Below are 13,424 nucleotides of genomic sequence, written 5' to 3'. Positions count from 1 at the left end.
CAAACTATAAAACTTTCAATATTTAAAGAATCAAAATAAAAGCTAAAACTTTTAAGAAAGGTAGGGAAACCTACCTCTTGTCAACAGGGTGTAACTCCTCGTTCTCTTGTCAACAAGGTGTAACTCCTCGTTCCTCCCGCTGCCAGGCTCGACTAGGTGAGGAACGAAGGAGAGAAATCCCTCCTCTTTAAATAGGAGGAGGTGAGCCTCTATTAAGGGAAATAAATTTTAATTTTTATATTTATTTAATATAAATTATTTTCATTTAATATACTAACAAATATGATATCATCATATTTGGAATACTTACTAGTTATTTCCTTAATTCATATCAACAAACAAGGAAGTAAATTAAGATTTCCTTAAATTATAATAACAAGTAAGGAAAGAAAATCAATTCCTAACTTAAATATTTGATGTGATTACACTATATATATATATATATATATATATATATATATATATATATATATATATATATATATATATATATATATATATATATATATATATATATATATATATATATATATATATATATATATATATATATATATATATATATATATATATATATATATGAAGGTAGAACACATTGCTTACTTTAGTTGCCATGTATGATTTGGAATTTGAGTAACTTAATGTCAAGACAACTTTCTTACATGGTGAACTTGAAGAACAAGTTTACATGGAGCAACCTCATTGATTTGAAGTTGACGGTAAGGAAGGCCATGTTTGCTTATTAAAAAAATCCTTGTATGGATTGAAGCAATCTCCAAGATAGTGGTATAAGAGGCTTGATTCTTTTATGTTGGGTCATGGTTACACGAGGAGCATGTATGATAGCTATGTCTACTTCCGGAAGTTAACTGATGCCTTTTTTGTGTATTTGTTACTTTATATCGATGACATACTTATTGTAGCTAAGAATTTGTTAGAAATTCACACTTTGAAAATGCAACTGAGTAGTGAATTTGAAATGAAAGATTTGAGAGCAGCTAAAAAAATTATTGGCATGGAGATCAAAAGAGAACGAGGAGTTAAAAAATTATTTCTGACCTAGAAAAATTACATCGAGAAAGTCTTGGAGAGGTTTGGCATGAAAAACACTAAGCTAGTGAGTACTCCTCTTGCTAGTCATTTTCGGCTATCTACTGCTCAATCACCATAGTTAGTTGAAGAGAAAGAATATATGGTGCAAGTTCCATATTCCAATACCATCGGTAGTATTATGTATGTAATGGTTTGTACTCGTCCAAATATTTCACAAGCAATCAGTATGGTACTTGCAAAGTGGATTCTCAGATACTTGTAAGGGACTTTAAATGCTTGTTTGGAGTTTGGAAAAAATCGTGACACTTTGGTTAGTTTTGTCGATTCTGATTATGCTACGGATCTTGATAAACGAAGATCTTTGACAGGCTATATTTTTTGCATTGGCGGTTGTGCAGTTAGTTGGAAAGCTTCCTTACGACCTATTGTGGCTTTATCAATTACAAAAGTAGAATATATGGTAGTGACAGAGGTGATCAAAGAAGTTTTATGGTTAAGAGGTTTATTTGGCGAATTATGTCTGCATCAAGGTATTACTATAATTTACAGTGATAGTCAAAGTGCTATTCATTTGAATAAAGATCATATGTATCATGAGAGGACGAAACACATCGATGTGAAGTTTCATTTTATTCGGGATACTATTGTTGAGGGAAAGGTCATTGTTCAAAAAATTCATACGAAGGATAATCCAACTGATATGCTTACGAAGTCTCTTCTAGTTTATAAGTTCAAGCAGTGCTTGGACTTAGTTGGTGTTCATTGTTGGTGATTGCCCGTTGAAGCTTTTTTTAAGAAGGTGTAGCAAGTTTTGTTAATTGTCAATGTTGGGACATGTCAAGGTGGAGATTTGTTAGTTTGGCAAGTCTCACATAGTCCCACATCGAGAAAATTAAGCTTGTTATCTCCTAATGCAACTATAAATAAGGGCCTAGACTTTGAAATCAGATGCACCATAAGAAAACCTAATTGTTTGCTTTGGGTTTTTCTTTTTTAATAGTTTCAGGTGTTTTATGATTTAGGAATATTTTCCTAAGGCATTTGTAATTGTCCCTTTTACAATAGTGATTTGCTTATCTTTCGTTCGTTGATATAGGTCAATTGACCGAACCTTGTAAATCTGGTGTTCTTGTCTCTTTTATTTTTTTATTTTATTATCTTTATTGGATTGTTAAATTACCCTTTGGTAAATTATTTGGAGCTAGCTCTAACAAAAAAGCATAAATAAACATATTTTGATATAAAAAAATTAATCAAATAATTTACAAATCAAATTAAAGAAAAATTATTAGAAGAAACCGGTTCTAAAACATATTTCTAGCCTTGAGAAATCATACAATTGAGATATCAATCTCTTGAGATCATAATAGTAAGGATGATTGAAGATTATACCAATACTAATGCAAATCATCATCAAATCTAAGAAAATAAATAATAAATCTAAGAGGGAAAGATTGCAACGAAGAGTGAGCAACATTCCACGCTGCTGCCAAACATGATTTAAATTAAAGGATTTAGAAGCTCGAATGAATCGATCATGGGAAGCGGCAAACAACAAAAATCTCTGTACCATGCCGCACAGACCAAGTCGAGGAACAAAAAATTAAAACAAAAAAAAAAGATAAAATAAAAATTTTTAAAACTTTTTTTAATAGTTGGGGGGAAGTTAAAATTTAATATAGATTTTTAACCCTTTCATAATAATTTAATTTTTAAATAGACTGAGTGATATTCTTAGAAAAATGAAGACAGAATGATCATATCATGACCTCTCCCGAGCTGCACTTGTATGTTCACCCATAACCTCAAGTCCTTATCTACATTTTGTTCATTTGTTTCGGGAAAAAAAAAATCTAATTAAAAATCAATAAAATAAGATATAAACTTAAAAAAAATGAATGCAAGATTTATATGGTTCAATTCAACATCACTATTTAAGTCCACCCTAGTTTCTATCAACCGAGAAAAAAAATTAGATTCTTAACGTTGGTAGAATAATAAAAATATAAAAGAGAAAATTCCCTAAGTACTTGTACACCCTCACTCACGAATCTTAGCAAACACTCTATTATAGATGCAAACTTCCGTATCTATATTTAAGTTAATACAATCTCTCTATTTCTAGAAAGAGAAGGGTTTCAAAACAGTACTCTAATTTTTTGTAACACCACATCCTCTCATACGGATGCAAATATTTGTATCCATCTTTTAAGTTAATGTAATCTTTCTTTTCTTTAGAAAGAGAAGGGTTTCAAATCTTGCCCTAATTTTTGTAACATCACATCCTCTGGATGCAAATTTTTGTATCTGTCTTTTAAGTTAATGAAATCTCTTCTTTTTCAGAAAAAGAAGGGTTTTAAAATCATATCCTAATTTTTGTAACATCACTACAAATTTTTATATCCGTCTTTAAGTTAATACGATCTCTCCATTTCGAAAAAGAAGGGTTTCAAAACCATATCCTGATTTTTGTAACATCACATTCTTTGATATGAATGCAAATATTTATATTCATCTTTAAGTTAATGTAATTTTTATTTCTAACTTGATCTTTGTAATATCACATCCTCTTCATGTAAATTTTTGTATCCATTTTTTAAATTAATACAATCGCTAAAGAAGGGTATGCTGATTTTCGTAACATCATATATTCTATTAAGTTAATGCAATCTTTTCATTTTCAAAAAGAGAAGAATTTCAAAATGATTTTTGTAACATCACATTCTCTCATATAAATATAAATATTTTTACAGTATATACATATAAATATAAAAAATAATCGGATGAGCTCGATTCGTCTCAAGCTGTCTTGAATACTTGTTATTTGACAGCTTTTTCTTTTTAAATTTATTTTTATTTTTTGATTTTTATTTTAAATTTTTTAAAAATTTTATTATGAGAAGGTTAAGATCATCATCATCACCATCCCTTGTTATCATGAGTAGTATTTTAAGTTAATGTAATCTCTTCTATTATTGTGGGTTGGAGGAGAAAAGGATGGACGTCATGGGCCACTTCCTCATATCCGTGGACTGAAAGATACATATATCTGCTTCCATAACCCTTCGTTCTCTCTTCTTGATTCCACTCCCACACTCTCTCTTCTCTTCTCTTACTTTTTATGCTTCGAGACAGCAAATTGCTTTTGGAAGTAGAATAGAGATTTCTTCACCTATATAGCAGAGGATTACTGGAAATTAAACATGGATATTTTTACAGTATATGCATTTTTTACTGCTTATAAGCCTGAATGATCGACTGCTCTACCCTTTCTAGACTAGGTTTGTCTGGCACCATCAGTAAGCAAGCAGTTCATGATTTGAACTGCGTTGGATTATGATTTGAACTTCTAAGGTCTTCTTTTGATGTCTCATCATAAAAGAACATGAATCAGACGATTTAGTTCCATGCTAAGGTGGAAACAAGCTACTTCGTCATAGTATGTGCTTATAAGAAGAATGATGGAAAATGAGCAGAGCAGTTGAAGGTAAGAAATTGGCGAAAATTGAACCTGTTTGTCTGTCCACATGGAACAATGGTTCAGTCTGTTAGTTTGGCAAGTCCCATAGTCCCACATCGGGAAAATCAGATTTGGTCTCGTCTTGGAACTATAAATAAGGGCCTGAGCTTTGATGTTAGACACACCACAAGAAGTACAGTAGGCATCACAAGAAAACCTGCTTATGGTTTGAAGTCTTCTTGTTTAGGAAGCTGAAGGTGTTTTATGGCCTAGGAACATTTCCTAAGGCATTTGTAAGTGTCCCTCTTTTATAGTAGTAATTTGCTCCTCTTTCTTCCGTGGATGTAGGTCAAAGTCAATTGACCGAATCACGTATATCTGGTGTTCTGGTGTTTTGTTTGTTCTTGTCGCTTTATTCTTTCCGCTTTATTGTCTTTGTTGTGTTGCCAAAATTATCCTTTGGTAAATATCCTGGGGCTAGCTCTAACAAACTGGTATCAGAGCCTGGTTCTGGGATCTTTTGGCAACGATGACAATAACAAAGATTGTTGTCGAGAAATTCGATAGAAATGTCAACTTCGGCATGTGGCAACTCAAGATGGAGGCCATTCTGGTTCAAGACGGAGTTGATTTGGCACTTCAGGATGCTGAGAACATTCCAGATGGTACGTCAAAGGAAGATCTTGCGGGTATGGATAAGAAGGCCCGATCCAGCATCATTCTAAACCTCTCTGACGAGGTTTTATGGGAGGTAGCTACGGAGACTACGGCTAAGAGCATGTGGGACAAACTTAAAGCCTTGTACATGAAGAGGTCAGTGGAGAATCGTCTCTACTTGAAGCAGAGTCTGTATATGCTTCGGATGATTGAAGGTACATCTATACTCTCGCATCTTGATAAGTTTGATTCTTTGGTTATGGATTTGGAGAATATAGATGCAAAAATTGATGATGAGGATAAGACTTTGTTGCTCTTGTGTTCTCTTCCCCAATCTTTTAAGCATTTCCGTGATACTTTGATTTATGAAAAAGAAACAGTTTCTTATCAAGAAATTAAATCTGCACTGAAATCTAAGGAGCAGATAGACAAGAATATCACTGGGGAAAGTAGAGAGAATCAGGCTGAGGGTCTGGTTGTTAGGAGGAGAATGGATAAAAGAGAATTTGATAGTAGTAGATCTAAATCTAGATCTAAATCCAGACATAGAAATTTGGAATGCAGATATTGTCATAAAATGGGGCACATTAAATCTGATTGCTTTAAATTGAAAAATAAATTAAAGCAAAAGGAAAAATTTGTTGAGAAAACTATTGAATCCGCTGAAGCTAGTGTAGCATCTGATGAGAATTTTAGAAATATTTTCTTTGCTATTGATGACAGGACAAAGTCTAAAAATGAATGGATTTTAGATTCAGATTGTTCTTATCACATGTGTCCCAATAGGGATTTGTTTTCCACATATGAATCTTGTAATGGTGGAATTGTTTTGATAGGCAATAATGCCGCATGTGATGTTGTTGGTAGAGGAACAATCCGAATTAAAATGCATGATGGTATTGTGGGGACGCTCACTAATGTTAGACATGTTCCTGATTTGAAAAAGAATCTCATCTCTTTAGGCACCCTAGAGGCCCTTGGGTGTAAATACACAACTGAAGGTGGAGTTATGAAAGTTTCTAGAAATGCCCTTGTTGTTATGAAAGCTTGTAGATCTGGTAGCTTGTATATTCTGCAGGGAACTACTGTCACAGGTTCGGTTGCAGTTTCGTCATCATCATTGTCTGATTCTGACATCACCAAATTATGGCATATGCGTTTGGGTCATATGAGCGAAAAAGGGTTGAGCATATTGAGCAAAAGAGGTCTACTTTGCGGACAGAGTACTGGGCCACTGGACTTTTGTGAACATTGCATTTTTGGAAAGCAGAAAAGAGTCAACTTCAATTCTCCGATAGTTCACAAAACGAAAGGTACTCTTGACTATATTCATTCAGACCTTTGGGGTCCAGCTCAAGTTCAGTCTAAGGGTGGTGCCAGGTATATGTTGACTTTCATTGATGATTATTCCAAGAAAGTTTGGGTTTATTTTCTGAAGCATAAAAATGATGTTTTTCTAACCTTTAAACAATGGAAGGTTTTGATTGAGAAGCAAACATGTAAACAGATTAAGCGGCTTCGAACAGATAATGGCATGGAATTTTGTAAAGGTGACTTTAATGAATTTTGCAAAAATGAAGGAATCGTTCGGCATCGCATTGTTAGGATAACGCCTCAACAAAATGGTGTGGCCGAACGTATGAACAGAACACTTTTGGAGAGAGCGAGGTGTATGATCTCAAATGCAGGGTTGACAAAGGACTGTTGGGCAGAGGCGATTAATATGGCCTGTTACGTTGTCAACCGCGCTCCTTCTGCAGCACTTAACTTTAAAACTCCAGAGGAAGTTTGGTCAGGTACTCCTGCTGATTACTCTGATTTTAAAATTTTTGGGTGTTCTGCATACATGCATGTAAATGAAGGAAAATTAGAGCCTCGGGCTAAAAAGTGTATTTTCCTTGGGTATGCTTCTGGGGTGAAAGGATACAGATTATGGTGTCCTGATCCCAAATCCCCAAAATTTATAATCAGTAGAGATGTTACTTTTGATGAATTATCTATGCTATCTTCTAAAGAGGAATCTACTAGTTGTACAAATGATAGTGCGCAGAAGCAAGTGGAGCTTGAGATTGGTAGTTCAGATTCTTTTAAGTCGAACTCTTCTACTCAAAAAATGCCAGTAGGTGGTCCCGAGTCTACTGACGCAGATGATCCAGAGGAAGAGCAATATTCCATAGCCAAGGATAGACCACGGAGAGATATTCGACCACCACAAAGATATGCAAATTTGGTTGCATATGCTTTGTCTGTTGCAAAAGAGACAAGTGAAGTTGGTGAGCCTACTACCTATTCAGATGCAGTTTCTTTTGATAATTCCGCTAAGTGGTTGATTGCTGAGGGAAAGATCCTTGTTCAGAAAATTTATACGAAGGACACTCCAGTTGATATGCTTACGAAGCATGTTCCGGTTTACAAGTTCAAGTAGTGCTTGGACTTGGTTGGTGTTCATTGTTGGTGATTGCCCGTTGGGGCTTTTGTGAAGAAGGTGGAGCAAGTTTTGTTGGGACATGCCAAGGTGGAGATTTGTTAGTTTGGCAAGTCCCATAGTCCCACATCGAGAAAATCAGACTTGTTGTCTCGTCTTGGAACTATAAATAAGGGCCTGAGCTTTGATGTTAGACACACCACAAGAAGTACAGCAGGCATTACAAGAAAACCTGCTTATGGTTTAAGTCTTCTTGTTTAGGAAGCTGAAGGTGTTTTATGGCCTAGGAACATTTCCTAAGGAATTTGTAAGTGTCCCTCTTTTATAGTAGTAATTTGCTCCTCTTTCTTCCGTGGATGTAGGTCAAAGTCAATTGACCGAACCACGTATATCTGGTGTTCTGGTGTTTTGTTTGTTCTTGTCGCTTTATTCTTTCCACTTTATTGTCTTTGTTGTGTTACCAAAATTATCCATTGATAAATATCCTGGGGCTAGCTCTAACACAGTCTCCACCAATTCTTATGTTCAGCTTCCAACACACAGCCTCCTCATATGATCTAGTGAGCTATGAGGGGAAAGCCAAGCTTGAATCTGAGTGCAAGTGGTTTGCTTAACTCCGAGGAATTCCTTGAGATGGAACAGAGCAAGCACAAAGAGGCTGCTTTCTTTTAGTGAGTGCACATCGGCTTTGCGCAAACACCAGGCATTCATATGTTTAAGTCTACTGTTCGTATCATCTTTTTTGGTATACCAAACCACACTGGGGGTTACATTACATTAATATTTTGAGCTGTATGAGAGCTACTGGTTGTTTATATTATCAATCTAAGCTCATGAGGAGCACACAATGTCTTATATTTTGTAGCAATACTTTTAGATCCAACATTCAACATTGAGCGACCCCTGTACATTGCATTTGGTGTAGAGATCTCATGTACAAAGATGCTTGTTTTGTAATATCCATTCCCCAACTCTTCCTTTCATCATCTCCATCACAAAACTTTTAAGCACAGCTAAAGGGATCTGCTCAAGTGATGATCGATCATGTTTCCTTCAGCTTTCCATTCTGACGACCACCGTCTCCTTCTATGGAGAGATATTTAGATCGAATCCGACGCTCATCCCATTGTAAGCGATAGGAGCATACATCCACAGGTCATCAGAACTCAAAAGCTGCAAACAAATGGTTCAAGAAAAAAGCTCAGCGAGGTTTTCTTCCTTCATCTCTCGCTCAAACAAGATATGGTAGAACGTGCAGCGTCACCTTGATTTGGAGATGCAGGAACTTCACGTACTCAACTGCTTCTTCAAGCATTGTGCTGAGATCTACCTGCGTTACATCGACGACCCACAGGCGGGATTCGTTAGATTTCTGTGATCGAGCACACAAATTAAGAGAATAATACTCTGAGGTCGGAGTCTTTACTTTCGTTCCATTTGGAACCAGGCTCTGTAACGTCCTCAGCCTCTCATTGATTCTTTCTCTCCTCTTCTGTAGACATCGATCACGCAGTAACAGTAGCATCGGATCAGAGCACACAAATGAACACTGTCGTCAACCTAAATCAGTGTCTGTTACGTACCCTCGCGTAAAGGCTTTGGGGATCGGTAGATGAACCCCGACCAGCTGTTGCTTTCGAGCTAGAACTTGTGATGCCAGAACCCAGCAGCTCCTGAGAACCATTGCAGTCCTCCTCCGAGCTGTAGCAGCTGGAGCTTTGTGAGTTCAGCTCGCCATTGCCTTCTTCTTCATTGGCAGTGGCAACGGTCCTCTGAGCTTTCTTGGGTTGTGGATTCTTCCTCTTCTTAGGCACCTAAGCGATGTTTGCAACGACCATCAATATGGTTCGGAATCGGCAGTGAAGTGGGCGGAGAGATAAAAGTACTGACCGATGCGGCGGCCCGAGCCTTCTTGTTGGGGCTGACGGTGTGGCCATCCCCGCTTCCTGTCATCTCCGGCATCTTAAGCTCACTTGTAGTGACTCTTTTCTTGGTGGCCTCGGCGTTGTGATCACAGGGAAGAAGGGGAAATGGCGGCTTCTCGAACAAGCCTCCGACTTCGAGATTGAATTGATCCCCCGGGAAGGATGGCGCGGTGATCTGCTCCTCACCAGTGCAAATGCTGTAGCCTCCGTAGTCGGCGAGAGGAAGAAAACTACTAGAATTGTATTGAGGCCAGTAGGAAGAGTATGAATGGGAGCTGTGATCAGAACAGAGCATGGCAGGCGTCACCATGCTCAGGCCTTGATCTTGCTCCTCAGCAAAATGGTGGGAGTCGCAGAGGTGTGTCATCACCTCGGAGTCGAAGCAGCTCCAACTTCCTTCAGAGACCAAGCCTCCAAACTCCATAGATGGCACTCGAGAGTGATCGAAAGGCTTGGTGAGACAGTTGCAGAGATTGGGGAGTACTTATACGGGAGAATGATGCCTGCAAAGGCTTGACTTTCCTCTCCGATGAGCATTTGCAGGGAATAAACTATTTCCTGGTGGCGACATATTCCTGATGGTCTACCATGGGCGACCACAGCAAAGAGCCAAGAGGGAGGCAATCGTGCATTAAAAGAAGCCATGAATTAATCTTAGAAGAACATGATTAACCGATGGGTTTACGGAGGCTTCAGAGTGAGGTGTTGCGAGGATTAGGAAGCACCCAGCCATTGTTTCTCTTGGGTCATAACCTTCATGCTAATTTGGAGCTGTGTTCTTCTTGATCATTTACTTTGGGTCTTGCTTCAGCAACTTGACTGATTCCGTGGCTGAGTTCCATCTTTCACTCTTGTGGCTGCCAAAAGCCAATCTCTCACCTGATGATTTCTTTTCTTGACCATGTCTGCTTCATCCAATTAACAATGGTTGACATTTCTTCTTCTTATTTTTCTCAAAAATAATGAGCATTTCTACTTGCATCAGCACATAAAATTGTATATGAGCCATTAAACATGGATTCAACAATCTGGTTTGACATTCTCCAGTTCATCGACTTATATATGAGCCATTAAACATGGATTAATTGGCATCAAAAGAAATTTTGACTTTTGGCATCGCTAAACGTTGTTTTGACTCTCATTAGGATTGACCATCAAATTCGAAAATGAGAATTATTTGCTGGAAACCACAGAGGTTTAGATTCACATTCTTTGTCTTCATTGATTGTCCTCATCAGTATCATCTTTTCTTTTTCTCTCTCATAATGATGGCAGCAATTCAAGATCTTGGACGGCTGCTACACAATTCAGATCCATGACTCCTCTTGAACTCTAGCTATATATATATATATATTTTTTTTTTTTACATATATGAAGGTAGAACACATTGCTTATACATTCACCAAAGTTCTAATTCTGCTGTATACAATGATATTAACTTCTTACAAGAATCATCTTCTTGTTTTAAGAAACTGAATTCTAATGCCATTGGGCAACTCTCTCTTTTCTACTGGGATAAATCATTTGTGGCCAAGAAAGATGACAAGTTATTTGATTTAAATAGCCCAATATTAAGTCAACGATCGCATAATAACGGGAGATAAGATGCTGAACAATGGGCAAAGTAGATTAGTCTGACTCCCCTGCACGTTTTTGTGGTTGCAGTTGGAAGGAATAAGTATATTGAATAATGCAGCTTGAATTATACAAAACATTTATGATCTATCTTTATGTAGTTTGACAACCATGAAAAGGACTCCTTACAACCTCTACATCTAAAGGTTGATGATTAGTGGCAACTTTCTTTAACAAGGAATAAGATAATATAACTTCCAGAAGTCTTGTAGTCTTTCTGAACTAGAAAATTCAATATGGAAGTCAGAAATTTAAATACATCTACAATTGGATCAGCCCTGACATTTGAAATGACCTTGTGATCTTAAGAAACATGAAAGTCCAGTGTGTTTGCCATCTGATGCTCTCAGCTAAAGGATTTAGAACAGCATGTACTAGGTATCAACACAATTAAGAAACATTGATGCTGCAGAAGGTATGAACTATGGGGCTGTGGCAGTGTCTGACTTTTGACAAACTCAACAGACATGGCTTCCTCCTCCATCTGAACAAATAATTCTTGGAGTTGACTAAGCATGAGTCAAAAATACAAAAACCAAATGGACTAAGCAGAAATAATCCTTCAAGTCAAACGGTATAAAAAATAATGCTACAACTAGGAGACAGTTCCCGGCAGCTAGAAAGATCAACTGCTGCTTCCAAGAAGGCACTGCTGTGGCAATTTCAATGTGCTGAAGTCTGAAACTTGTTCCTTTCCATTTCCATCATCCGACATCAAAATCCCTCTCTCGGAGAAACCATTAGCATATGGGGACTCAAAATTATCACTATTTGGATTCAAGAACATGCAAGATTTGTATTATTTGGATCACAGAATGCCAAATGAGAGTACTGGAAACTATCAAATGCACTTCAACACTTTTGTTTCCATATGAATAATGAAAACAACTAACATTTCTACAACTGCACAAGGAAATCTCGCTGCTCTATTGAGAAAAATCTTTCCTCCTAACCTATATAAATAGGAAACATATATCAAAGAAGATATATCTTTTGTTTGATATGCGTTCTCTATTTATTTATATAAGTTCGGAGGAAGGATTTTCCTCGACAGAACTCCTCGTCCAATTGGAAAAATCTTAGCTGCTATTAAATAATTGTTAGAGAATATAAACATGAAACAGGTTTAATGGCTCTGCTGTTAAATCTTGAAATTTTGACTCTCATTTATCTCCTGTAGATTGTATATCCCTAGATTTTCTCTCTTAATCTTTTTATCATTGCCTAACAAATCCTCTCCTCTATTATCAACTTATTTAATGATTTTAAAGGAATAAGGGTGCCCCACTTGATGTTCACTTATGACCTTTTGGTTTTACGTGTCAATAAAGGATACTGTGCCAATATCTTTCAGGTTCTTAATGTTTTCAATCATCTTATCAAAGAGGGTAGTTGACTTTTTATGTACCTACGGTTCCTTCCTATCTTTGGGCTGGTTTCCATTAAGCTTCCAAAACACTCTTATGGATAAGGCTCTTTCAAAGGTCTAAAGCTGGTACAAAGGGCTCATCTCGCAAGCTTCTCTAGTAAACTCTATACCCACTCGCCTCGTCTTCAATTGAAATATTTCTGATTCTGTCTTACACCATATAACTGGGATTGCTAAGAATTTTTTTTTAAATATTGATTCTTCTTACATTCGCATGAAACTAATTAATTGGGAGACTATCACTAAGCCTAAGTGTTAGGATGAATTAGTACAAATTGATTATAAAATTTGATCTATAAATCAACACGTTTCCAAAACTCAATTAAATAGAATAAAACTAAGTTATAAATAAATGGTAAGTAAAAAAAGATAAATAAATTTATATTGATTTGGTCTTTCCTACCTACGTCCACTCATGACTCCTCGAGACTATCGGTTTTTACTATTAATCTTCTTTCTAATCGGTAAAGATCACTATCCTGTTATAACTTTCTCTTTTCTCGGGATAAAGAGATAATCTTTATACTCTCTCTTACTTCATACTACATATAATTATAACTAAACTAAAAAAGAATAAGAGGCTCAAACTATGCTAGTTTACAATACTTTACTAAATTAAGAATGGATGTTTCATTAACCAAGCTTGAGTGGGATATTTATATGCTCAAAATGCTTCAAGAATAGAGCAAAAAATTTAAATTCCCAAAGTTTCGAGATATGGGTGATACTACTACCAGCACTAGATGGTACTATTGCTGCAACTATATTACAAATCTAGACTCTAGTATTACTATCATTAGTATAGGTGATACTATCGTTGCCATAGGCAATACCACTATT

The 13,424-nt window shown here is 36.4% G+C and overlaps 1 protein-coding gene across 1 annotated transcript; it reads right to left on the bottom strand.

Annotated features, from left to right (window-relative positions):
• Positions 1 to 8,292: 8,292 nt before the first annotated feature.
• Positions 8,293 to 10,230, bottom strand: LOC135628681 (transcription factor bHLH84-like). The gene is made up of 5 exons (XM_065135492.1): positions 9,486 to 10,230; positions 9,179 to 9,409; positions 9,022 to 9,087; positions 8,860 to 8,925; positions 8,293 to 8,768 (listed from the first exon to the last, which is right to left on the bottom strand). The coding sequence occupies exons 1-5, from the start codon at positions 9,942 to 9,944 to the stop codon at positions 8,682 to 8,684; spliced, it is 909 nt and encodes a 302-aa protein (XP_064991564.1). The 5' UTR covers positions 9,945 to 10,230; the 3' UTR covers positions 8,293 to 8,681.
• Between the last annotated feature and the right edge of the window lie 3,194 nt (positions 10,231 to 13,424).

Source organism: Musa acuminata, chromosome BXJ3-1 (assembly GCF_036884655.1).
Source record: "Musa acuminata AAA Group cultivar baxijiao chromosome BXJ3-1, Cavendish_Baxijiao_AAA, whole genome shotgun sequence".
Lineage (NCBI taxonomy): Eukaryota > Viridiplantae > Streptophyta > Magnoliopsida > Zingiberales > Musaceae > Musa > Musa acuminata.
This window is presented reverse-complemented; position numbering and strand designations above follow the sequence as displayed.

What these genes read in the sequence shown, in the direction of transcription:
- LOC135628681 (XM_065135492.1), bottom strand. Translation starts at nt 9,944, where the DNA reads ATGGAGTTTGGAGGCTTGGTCTCTGAAGGAAGTTGGAGCTGCTTCGAC. An exon ending in CCCAAAGCCTTTACGCGAGG is followed by an intron (nt 9,088 to 9,178) that starts GTACGTAACAGA and finishes CGATGTCTACAG; the next exon opens with AAGAGGAGAGAAAGAATCAA. An exon ending in TGGTTCCAAATGGAACGAAA is followed by an intron (nt 8,926 to 9,021) that starts GTAAAGACTCCG and finishes GATGTAACGCAG; the next exon opens with GTAGATCTCAGCACAATGCT.